At 30.0% G+C, this 12,808-nt stretch overlaps 1 protein-coding gene across 1 annotated transcript; it reads left to right on the top strand.

The window, feature by feature from the left end:
* Positions 1–3,739: 3,739 nt before the first annotated feature.
* LOC114170705 (peroxisomal 2,4-dienoyl-CoA reductase) lies at positions 3,740–8,388 on the top strand. The gene is made up of 5 exons (XM_028056245.1): positions 3,740–4,000; positions 5,010–5,169; positions 6,102–6,274; positions 6,348–6,570; positions 8,063–8,388. Exons 1-5 carry the CDS (start codon positions 3,815–3,817, stop codon positions 8,215–8,217), a joined length of 897 nt encoding a protein of 298 aa, XP_027912046.1. The 5' UTR covers positions 3,740–3,814; the 3' UTR covers positions 8,218–8,388.
* Positions 8,389–12,808: the final 4,420 nt, after the last annotated feature.

Here is a 12,808-nt window from a genome sequence, read left to right as displayed (position 1 = left end):
TTCATATAGTGGCTTTCAAACAGGAGGAGGAAAAATGTTATGGATAGGGTTCACTTGGACTGTTGGGGGTAAATAGAAGGTAAATCCAATTTGTCCTTCAATGACAATCGACGCGTTTGGAACAAAGAAGAAAGTAATAGTAGAGTTTCCAGTTTCCTGAAATGTCACAGAATTATTCACTGCATTGGTTTGCCATGCATTCCCCGGGAAAACAGCCACAATGTCGGCGAAGAAGGGATCATGCATGTTGGGAGCAACCATCTATGATAAGGTTATAATTTTTTTTTCACACATAATCATAAAATAGGGAAGTGAGACAAATATCACAAAAAGAAATATACAACATATCATAATAAGATAAAATGAAATGAAAATTCTCCCAAATCCATAAAACTGGATTTTATCATACTTTATAAAGATATTGATTAATTTTGTAGAGACTAGTCAGGATAAATGAGCTCATGGCCAACAAAGTAACTCAAGAACATCTCATTTTGAGTAATACCAACTCGTTTAAATCCCCAAGGTCATACCTCCAACTACAATAATCACATATTTATTTATCATAAATTTTATTTCAATATTAAACCATATAATTATATAAATAAATAAATAGATAGGATCACTAAATAATTAAAATAATAAAAATAAATAAAAAGGACCAGTACGTAATTGGAGATAAATATAAATAAGTAAATAAGAGTTAATATAAATTGAATGAATAGAACCAATGCACAACTGGAGATGAATATAAATAAGTAAATAATAGTAAATATAAATTGAATAAATAGGACCAATGCATAAATGAAGATGAATATAAATAAATAAAAAGGAACGAGAACTAAATATAAATTAGAATGAGGTTAGGGACACTCACTTTAGGTAAATAATATAGAGATAAAAATAATTATGAATAGATAAAGATAATCAAAGTAAAAAGATAAAATGATAGATGTCTCATCCCCTTACCTTAGCTATGGAAGATATGCTTTTGAAGATGATCTTTGTATTTTATTTTTCTCCTCTTTCTTTCCTCGCACTCGCAAAGACTCTTTGCTTCTCCTCCCTCTCTTTTCTTTTTAATTGTCTCTCTTTCCTTCTCCCCTTTGATTCACTTCACCCATATTTATACTAACATTTTGTAATGATTGCATTTAGTTTAAAATGCACTATTTTGTTTTTGTTTCAGTTCTTCCTTGGTTTAGTTTAGTTAGTTAAAGATTGGGCTACCAAGACACGATTTTTTTTATCCTATCTGACGTTAACATTAACCTGGCCTGACATTAATTGTGATTTGCCATTTTAACCACTCTTGGTGCATGTACATGGATTGTAACGTTGTGGTGCAGATTCAATCTAAAAATTTCTTTAGTTTACTTTATCATAATATATAACGTTTCTGCATATATATTATTAAAGTTCAGTTTGGAGAAGACTATAATTTTGTTTTAAATATATCCATGATATTTAAAATTACTTCAACAAACAGGATAATGGTGTATAACGGAACAATATTATAAAATTATTGTGTAATGCGTATTATAAATGTGTTTATAATTATTATTATTATTATTATTATTATTATTATTATTATTATTATTATAAAGGCAAAACATATTTATTTCTGAAACCGAAATGCTAGTTGTAATGTTATAAGTATTATAACTTATTTTATTATTGAAGTATATTATTTTGTAGTAATATTTTTATTATAATTATTTTAATTGCAAACACTTAAATTTGGATTTCTTGAATAATTATAATTTTTATATCATATGTTCATAATTTATTATCCTAGTCACATTACATATGGAAAATAATGTATTATAAAATTTTAGGTATTGACATACTAAAAATATTGTGGTATAAATTTTGAGATGTTACACCATGGGTCGAAGTATGCATGGCAGTATAAGAAACAATGGCTTGCAACTTCGCCAAACCAAATTCCGCAAGAGTCGGCATAGAACATGCCTCACTAAAAGAAAAGTCTTAAATAATAACCAATTTTAGTGACAAAAAATATGCTTATTCCTTTGTTAGCCAAAACCTTCTTAGCTAATGTCAGTTACTAATTTAGAGACCAATTCATAATAAAAACTATTTTAGTTACTAATTTAGAAATCAAATATAATTTTTTTAAACTATTTATTTACCAAAAAATTTTAGTTTATAAATTGGTTCTAAATTGATCATTCTAGCGACTAATTATTTTTTGTCACTAAAATTGACTATTATTCAAGGATTTTCTTGTAGTGCCTGGACGAAGGAAGGCAAATGGTTGCTCTGATGAATCCATGTGAGTGGAGGAGAAATCCTACTCGAGAGCAACAACATGAGAATTCTTGTTGTCCTAAAAAATGGCAACTAAACAATTCCATGAAGCGTGGAGCCTTTCTCCATAACAATGGCGAGAATATTAAAATAGATTGTAGAGATAAATCCACTAAAGTACGATAGAATCAAGAGTGATTTACTGTTTGTGATCAACATCGATTAGAGCTAAACGTTCCTTTTTTGATTGAGGAATAATATGGTAAAAAGCTATGATTTTCCGAACATGAGTTTCAAAAAGTTCGGTCCACGTAACATAATAATCATTTTCCATTTTCAGCACAAAGGATGCTTTTTTTTATATATATATTAGAGATAGTGAGTTATTTTTTATATCAGAGACAGTGAATTATTTTTTTTACCAGAGATAATTAGTTATTTTTTATATTTTTTATAATGCTATTTTGTATATTAGAGAAGTTAATAATTTTAATAAAGTCATAACACTATATTAAATGTTTATATTTAAGTATTACAAATAGTATTTATTGTAATATTATTATGATTAAATTTTAAATTAATTATAATGTATCATTATATTAAATACTTATATTTAAGTATTACAAATAGTATTTATTATAATGTTAATATTATAAATAGATACATCCAAATATATTTAATTCTAATATTATTATGATTAAATTTCAAAATAATGATAATGTAATTATATTTAAATAATGTTAGATATTATTATAAAATAAAGTAAGATCTTAGGTAAAATTAAATTTTTGCGTGGAGTGTCTATTCCTGAGTAAGGAAAAATTTAATATTATTCTTTTTTTATCTTGAAATAACTATTAAATGCATATTAATGAAGAAGATAAAAAATTGGTTTCCAAATATGAGACTAAACTTCCATATGATAAAACATGTACAATCATCCATAAATATCTATATTATACAAAATTTTGGCTATAAATACTCACCTAGTAAAGTGGATAGTGTAACTAATCATATGTGTGCCAACCTTTCTCATTTCCATCTTGTTCCAAAAAAGTAAAATACCATATAAAACAAATCTCAAAATATAGTATTTAAAAATGACTTTAAAAAGAATAAAAACAGTTTTTAAAATATTTTAACACTTACTTTTACTTAAAAAAGTATTTTAAAATTATGTTTAAATTACACAACTTTGGTATTAAAAGAAGAAAAAAAATATATTTGGACTTACGATTTGGTCTTTAATTTTCAAATGGTTCATAACTTTTTATATCAATATAAATTCCAATGAAATTGCAATGTTTTTCTCGACACACGGTGATACAAAAATAAGCGGAATGCACGTGATCAACGTACTTTAGTTGAACCCTAAAATAATTATTTAATTTTCACCTTTTTCTTACACATATATATATATATATATATATATATATATATATATATATATATATATATATGTATATATGTAGTGAAAGTGGAGCAAACAGTGATTTCAACCAACAAAGCATAGGAAGACGAAAACAAATCGTTGAATCTTATGGAATCGCCGTTCAAAGCAGGAATTCTGAAAGGGAAGGTGGCTCTGATAACAGGAGGAGCCTCTGGAATCGGCTTCGAAATTTCGACGCAATTCGGCAAACATGGAGCCTCCGTCGCGCTCATGGGTCGCCGCAAGCAAGTTCTTCACTCCGCTGTCTCCGTTCTCCAATCCCTCGCCATTCCCGTAATCAATTCACTCCTACTTTTCTCTCCACTCGTTGTTTTCCTTCAATTTAATTCGTGTTTTCTCGGAGGGAATGGTTCTCTCGCTGCTCTATTTTCACTTCCTACACTCTTAGAAATCAAATAAGTAAGGGTTTTTATTCAAATTATGTGGATTTATAAAAATGAGGTTAACACACTTGTTACGAACTCAAGTTATTTTTTGTGTATTACAAGACTCTGCTTCTACTGTGTAAATATTCATCCTCAAGTTATCTGTCAAATCCGCTACTATAGGCCTGTTTGAACAAGAAGAAAATAATGAAATGAACTTTTTTACAAGTTAAAATTGATATATTAGTTCATTTGTAAAAGCTCTTTCAGATAGTTTCTCTATTTTTTTTATAATTTTTTAATTTATGCATAGATGAACTTTAACTTACAGTGAAACTCATTATATATATTTTTTTTCTCTTATAAAAGTTTGTGGGGAAATTTGTTTAAACAGATTTTGGAACTAGGATAATCGCAACCAAGGTATAGTCAGGATTGGAGATCAGTATGAGCGTCACAGATTTATCTGGAATGGCGTGTTTATGATTTGAGAGGGAAAAGTGTTTATAAACTAAGTCCTGTGAGACTATTTTGGTTTTGAAGTACCGAAACATTTATTTCCACAAGACATGCCTGGGAAAATTTAACATGGGAATATTAGTGGACAAAGTTATATGTAGTGTGGAAGGTGCTTTAAGTGTTATTCTTAGATGAAAATTAGAGTTTTCTTTTATCACAAAACATATCGAAAATTTTTAGCATTGTTAGAGCCAAAACATCAATTTTTATTAGAGAACACAAAACAACGTTGTAGAACTGCATTTAAGTTTCGTAGAGGAACCACACCTTATGAAGAAAAACTAAACTGATGGACTTTTTGGTCGAGTAAATTGCATCCTGACTCCGAATGTTTTAATTTTGTTTTTTCCTTTGGCAAGAGTGAATGGGTAATTGGTGTGGGTTTTGTTCTTGTTTAGGCGGTTGGGTTTGAGGGGGACGTACGGAAGCAAGAGGATGCAGAGAGGGTGGTGGAATCAACGTTTAAGCATTTTGGAAGGATTGATATACTTGTGAATGCTGCGGCTGGGAACTTCCTTGTGTCGGCAGAGGATCTCTCCCCCAATGGCTTTCGAACAGGTTCTGTCTGTGTCACCTCTTTTTTTCTTTTCTTTAATTTAAGGCAAATGATAATTGGGATATTGGTTAAAGAATTAAAAATAAAAAGTATATTGAGAAGTGTCACTAATAATATGTGATTTCCAATGCATCTTCGTTGTGATTCTGTTGAAGGGTTGTCTAACTCATGTAAGATGATTGGTGCAAATCCCTTTTGTACATAAATCTGATTAATAGAATTTTTAGATTAATCGTTTATGATGAGATTATTTAGTCACATATTTAGATTACTTTTTAGACTTCAGTGATACTCCAATAAAAATTAAAGTTCACTCTGGTCAACATAAATTAATAGAATTTTATGTTGACTTTTGATACAAAGTTATATTATGTGGATTGGTGAAATTCTAATTCTGACGGAGAACTGAACCAAAAGTACTTAATAATTTGTCATGATTTTGGAGAACTTATTTATAGTTATTCAAACTTATCTTGTGACATGAAAATGTGTTTGGGAGAGCTTATGGAAATACCTTGTGATGTGTTCATAAGCTGTTTTCAACTTATTTCAATAAGCTCTCCACAAGAATTTATGAAATCAACTTAAACTTATACGAAAGTAGTTTCATCTTATTTTCTTATTGGTCGTCATATGTAAGATCTTATATAATAAGAACTTAATTAGGTTGTTTTCCAAATGGGTCTTAATTAAGTTTTGTCAATTATGTTAATTGTTTTTAGACACTATTTATTTCTTATATTGAAAGCATCGGTGCTTGAAGAAAGCACTCATCCAAAAATGGGGATAGGATAGATTTGTGATGTTTCAGATGAGTAACTCAAGACACTTTCTAAGTTACTAGCTATCTCAGGTTTAGAGCATGATGCAGGCATATTCAATTCTACTAATTAAGAGAAAGGAAGTGGTGATAAGATGTGATTATTCTTGACAGTTTTGGACATTGATTCTGTTGGAACATTCACAATGTGCCGTGAAGCACTAAAATATCTCAAGAAAGGGGGAGAAGGAAGGAGCAGCTCTTCTGGTGGGGGATCAATAATAAACATCAGTGCCACCTTGCATTACACAGCTTCTTGGTACCAAATTCACGTGTCTGCTGCAAAGGTTTGTAGCACATTACTAACATGTTAAAATCATCTTGTTGGCATTCACCTTTTGAATTTCTATTGTTCACCAGGCAGCTGTTGATGCCACTACAAGAAACTTGGCACTAGAATGGGGAACAGACTATGACATTAGAGTCAATGGAATTGCTCCAGGTCCAATAAGTGACACTCCTGGCATGAGTAAACTAGCTCCCGACGAAATAAGTAGCAAAGCCAGAGTTTACATGCCACTGTATAAACTTGGGGAGAAATGGGATATAGCCATGACTGCACTTTTCCTAGCATCAGATGCAGGTTGGTCGCTTTGTCTTTTAACCCAAATTATTGTTTTAATCTTGTTTACATGTTTTTATTAGGAGGGCAATAAAATATTGGTTCTGTATATATCAATGAATGAATGTCCATGTCCGTTGAATTTCTTGAACTTCCTGTTCCTCTTAATTTTGAGCAGCTCCCAAACCAAAAAAAAAAAAAAAAACAGAAAGTTACAGAAATAAAATTATTTTCAGTTCAGAATATTATTTTAGAATTTAAATACTCTATTCACGTCCCAATCAGCTAGTACTGTGTAAGGAAAGTTTCACCAAATTGCACAATATATAGTAGGTATTTAGTGCCAAGTTGAATATGTGCAGTGTAATACTATATGGTAGGAAATCGTTAGGAAATCTTGGAACATATTTTCCGAACTTCTTTCAACATCAGGGGATTTTTTGTTTTAGTTTTGGCAGGCAAGATTTAGGTACACGAAATAGTTATCTAACACTTTGCAATAAGTCATATTCTTCTTATTCGTACTATACTCCACAAGTATACGAGTTGTATCTTAAACAATATCTAGTTATGTGCATTACTTTTGTAATATCTAGTTATCCTGTAGTTATTTTTAGTCTCTTTTTTATAATATGTAAACAGATATATGTTTATAATATAAAAATGTCTTTCTCTTTTATATAATAGTCTTGGCTGCTAGCAGACTATTCCTATTGTAGATTTGATTGAAACAAAGGAAAGTTTTTGCAGCCTATACCCTCTGTAGTGTGTAATTTATGCTTTTTCCCAAAAATATAATTCTCATATTTTGTGATATCTATTATTAGTGATTAATCTGTTTTTTTATTTTCTACCTGTACTGTACACACTTTCTTCACAGGTCCCAACCTGTATTGCATGTCTATGTGATCTTTGATATCTTGGTTGGATTGTTATCCTTTGGCTAGATATGTATCCAGTGGCACTGCATACATGCATTACTTTTCTATCTATCTAAGAATGTTAAGGCATATACTATAATCAAGTTGGAAAAAATCAATCATTCTTAATTTTAGAAAACAAAAATGGTTTGGTATAAAAACACCTCGAAATATTGATTGTGCTTTATTCTGGCGAGATATTTGACTCAGCATGAGTAAATTGTTTTTCAAATCCCGCAATAGAACCTGGCTAACCCAAATTCAGAGATACATTTCATGTAAAGAAATTTCCATTCCATCTGTTTATAAAACCTAATTCCTTGAGGTTGTTCTCAAATTTTTCTTCACATGTGTTCATTACTTCTAATTTCTAAGTCATCATCATCATCAAACAGTTATGAGGGTGATAGCCCTTGTTAAAACATATCAAATTAATATCTTTTACTATCACACTTTTCATGTTTCACCCATCTGAGTACGCTAGAAAGAAATTGTTGACATGTTAAATTCCTGGATGGGGGCAATTATTGTACGTACATGGTTGATAATACTTTTTAGCGATGGAAAATTGAAACATTTCTAAATGTGTGAAGGAAAATTCATCAATGGCGACACTGTGATAGTTGACGGAGGACTTTGGCTGAGCCGGCCTCGTCATTTAGCGAAAGAAGCTGTGAAGCAAGTATCTCGATCAGTAGAAAAGAGATCAAGAAATGCACCCGTTGGTGTTCCAAAAAGCAAGCTCTGAACCACCACATTCTGGTTTTAGCTCCTTTACACACCGGGAATCGATTTATCATTTGTAGAATATTATGAAAATGCAACTTTTGATGTGTTACTTATAAATTGTTAAACAGCTGAATTTTCTCAAATTGCAGTACTCAAAATAAAATCAAGTTGTGATTCCCTTCATTATATATACAGTGTATTGTCATGAACACTTACACAGATGTAGCGGACTTGCGCGGCTCAACTCTTCTTTTACCTTTACTAAAAAAAAGGAATTTAAAAATAGAAGTATACATTATTTGTCATCTTTTAATTATTTTGGTTTAAAAGCATTTTTTAAAATAAAAATAACTTGGTGAGATTTTTAAGGTGAATTTGTTTAAAGTAGGAATTTGTCAAATAAAAAGTACATTCTACATTCTAAAATAAAATTATTAATTTAATTTGCATAAAGTTATTTTTATTGATAATTGAAATAAGTGAAAATGGTAAACGTTTGAATAAATTATTAAAATGGGCAGCTAGTCGTGTTTGTATTTGGAAATATAATAATTTTAAAATTGGAGCGAATATATTAAGAAATGTTTAAATCCACTTTTAATCTTCATAATTTCGCGAGTGTGTAATTGTAGTTCTTTTAAAATTTTAACTTCAGATTTAATTATAGTTTTTCAAAATAAGACAATTAAATACATAAGACTAAAATTGTCTAATATTTATATATTTAATTCTTAAAAGAAAATGTAAAAATATCTCTTAGAAGTTACATGCATTAAAGTCAATTGTCAAATCTACTATGGATATTTTACCTAAACGAATATTTGACATATTATCACTCAAACATTTAACACTTCTTGTGAGTGATTAGATCACATACTAACATTATAACAGAATGGTTTAGTTTTGAAAGACACGTACATTATGGAGAAGTTCCTTATTTTATTTTTTTTATTCTTCAAAGTACTGTAAAACACATATAAAAAAAGAGTGTTGAGTTGTATTGTTTTAAAATTCAAATGAATATATTATCTATATTTTTATTGAGATAAATAATAGTTAGACTCGTTGAAGTCCGATTTATGAGAAAAAAAGAAAAAGAAAATAATAATTAATCATGATAACTTAAACATGTTTTCACAAACTGAAAAATCACAATTTTGGAATAATTTAAACAAATTAAAAACTAATAAAAAAGGAAAAGTAACACAAATAATAATATTGGGTCATCTCTATATTGATATTACACCAAGGTCTTTATTCGTTCAATTAAGTATTATTTGTACAAGTTTTGGTCAAGGTCATCTTTAAGCCAATTATTTTTTAAGAAAGTTTCTCTAAGTTTTTACGCAATATAAGCATTCTTTGAAAAAAAACTTATGGTTTACATAATGTTGGGATGTGTTTACCGTAAAACCCTAGAAAATGGTATTTTAATAGTGATAGTGGTTTAAAAATAGTGAGATTTGATTATTTTAATATTAAAAGGTTTTAATATAAATAGAATTGTTATAAACGAGTTTTATTATTTTAATTTAAACGAGTTTCATTGTTATAAACGTCTTTAAGAGTTTTGTCTTTCTGTTTATCTGATTGAAGAACCGAGACCGTAGGAATGATCTTCTCGGTGAGCTCTTCAATTTGGACCGATCAGTTTCTCCATTCACGTAAGTTAAGTTTCCGCTCTCTTTTTTTGTCATTTTCTGTTGCATGTAAGTCCTCTTCCGCTTGCATGCGTCGTTTTATTTATCAGTATGAGTCTCTACTGATCAATAATCATATTGGTATGTCCTGCTGATAATTCTTGTGATGTTTCTATGTGTAGATAGAGAATTCTGTGGAGTTAGAGATATTTGACATTTATAAAGTTGTTTAAGTAGAATACCAGGTAAGGGAAGCTAATTTCTCTGTCTTAATTCATATTGTATGTTTAATTTGTGATTGATTGATGTATCTGGTATGTGAGATGGTTTTTCCTGTTAATTAAGAATAACTTATGGTTTAAATGTGTTTTGCATTCAATTGGTATGAATAATTAGATAGAATTGATGTTTGATAATTGAATGATCTCTGCATTGGTTTTGGAGTGGTATGGACTGACTGAATATGCATAAAATGGGTTAGATCAGTTTCTGTATAATTCTGCATAGTTGCACACTCGCTGGGTGAGAGAGTTGATCTGCAAAATTATGTAGAACATTGATCTGCAGAATTATGCAGATTCACAAACTCGTTGGGCAACTAATTCTCGCTAGGCAAATTTCCAAGTCAGGAACTTCCAAACCTGGGCTAGTGGTTGGACGAGTGCTACTAGCTAGACGAGCATGGACCAGTGGTTGGACGAGTGCTACTCTCTGGGCGAGTAAGTCAGGACCTGAAACTTGCATTCTTGAGTAATTTGAATTGTATTTTTGTGGTTATAGAAGCTAATTGGGATAATGATTGATTTAGATATGATTAATATATGTTATGTAATATGAGATTCTTTATATGAGATTGTTTATGAGATTGAGAGGTGTTAAAACTAATTCAAGGAGAATTAGTTATGAATTGTGGTAGTGTATGCATTAAGGTAGGGATTGTCTAGACAATTATCTTGATGCTCTAATAACCATTCAAATTCTCAAGTAGAGAGGATTGAGGTATGCGATGAGAGCAGTAGGATGTCCTATCCTAGAGTTTTTTCCTTCACCATAGGTGTTAACGGACTGACCTTGTATGTGGTAGGGTTTTCACTCTTAATTTGTCGCTCTGTAGAGCATGAGATGCCACTAAAAGTGTATAACTAACTAGATCCGACCTCAATGCGTGTATGTGGATTAGTTGATTCGTAGTTTATAAATATATGTATGTGAATATTTTCTTGTTTGTAGTTGTTATATATATATATATATATATATATATATATATATATATATATATATATATATATATATATCGTTTGAGAAAATTCTTTAAAAGTCATTAGCTTACCCTTCTTCTATGTTTTTGTCTTGTGTTGTTTGTTTTCCTTTTGCGATGATCACCTATTCGGTGAGAACAATAATGGTTGTAGTTTCAGAGACACATCTGGAGGTTGAGGAGCCATCTTTTAGGTCGAAGGTCTCAGTGAGAAGCTGTTGTAAGTGGTTAGCTTGTGTTAGAAATGTTTGGTTTGTATAATTGATATATTTATATAGTCCGATCATTTGTAAGGTTGTATTATTATATTTTATACATTTTTTTATCTGTTTTGAGCATTATATTTTATTAGTTTTAAGCTGTTATAATTGAGATGTTACATTTACAAAAGAGTAAGGTGGTTTTGCTTGGTAGATCTTCTTACATCTCTCTCAAATAAATAAATATATATATATATATATATATATATATATATATATATTCTTGTATTCGTTAAAGAAATTGTTTTGTCTTTTTCTGATTGTGTAATTAAAAAGTTATTTATATCCTAAAAAACGATTTTTGGAATGTATAATTCAAAAGGAAAATGGTTTACTGACTACCCATTTTGACTACTTTTTTACTCCCTTACGTGGAAAATGGTATTTACTTTTATTTTTACTTTCAACAAACGAACTGGCACGCGATTGAAGGGGTTAATGAAATTAACCTACCGTTAACTTTCTTGCCGTCACCTACATTTAACTTCCTTACCGTCAAAGTGAAAAAAGAATCCAAAAGTTGATTTTCAAAAAAACTTCGCATACCCTCGCTTATCACTGTGCCTCGAAGACCAAAAGTAGTTTCCTTCTCCACTGTGCCTGCGAAGTCCACCGTCCCTGCGAAGTCCACCGTCCCCTTCGAAGTCCACCACCCCAAATTCAGTTAAGGTATTAGTTGCATCTGAAGAATATTTATTTTGTTACTGTTTCAATTTCCTCTCATATATTTTTCGTGTTTCATTTCTAGATATGTTATATTTACTTATGTAATTTTAAATATTTACTTATGTAATTTTATCTATGTTTGTAATCAACCAAAAATGAACAAAATTTTTTCTTTGAAACCCTAATTTGACAACTTTGGTTGTTGTAACAGTGTATATAACTTTTTTGGAATTGAGACCAATTTTTCATTTGTTGTCATCCAATTATATGGGGCATATCATGTAGTCATTTTTTTCTTCTACATGGGTGATCCTCGAGATCGATGTTTTTGTCTAAGGAGCTAAACTAAACCCTTTTGGTTTTTTCATAGTTTTGACGTTTTTCCATTTGAATCTCTTAATTGCTATATTCATAAAGGATTCTGAGCCCCAAGTTTGTACTCTTGGGATGCTGTTGCAGTGCATAATATATTGTTATTGTTTGGTGGATTTGTTTTCCTTTGCCTAACATTAGCATATGGACTGATACAAATTGCTTTAATCATTAATTTGCAAATCATTTTCCTTTTTAAAACTCATCACAGGATAAAGTCAATTGTCTCTAAAGAATAATTCGTGAACGAGCCATTGTAATCCTTTATTGATTTAATGGAATTCAATAAACTTTGTTTGTGATTTAGGAATTGTTATAATATTGATTGGATAGATGGTTGAAGAATTAAATTTAAAGTATGTTGGTTGGACTAAGTATTTTTCCCATTAAGTTCCTTCAATAAGTTCACTAGTA

Source organism: Vigna unguiculata, chromosome 11 (genome assembly GCF_004118075.2).
Source record: "Vigna unguiculata cultivar IT97K-499-35 chromosome 11, ASM411807v1, whole genome shotgun sequence".
NCBI classification, from domain to species: domain Eukaryota; kingdom Viridiplantae; phylum Streptophyta; class Magnoliopsida; order Fabales; family Fabaceae; genus Vigna; species Vigna unguiculata.
The sequence above is the reverse complement of the archived record's forward strand: the minus strand, read 5'-3'. Positions and strand labels throughout refer to the sequence as shown.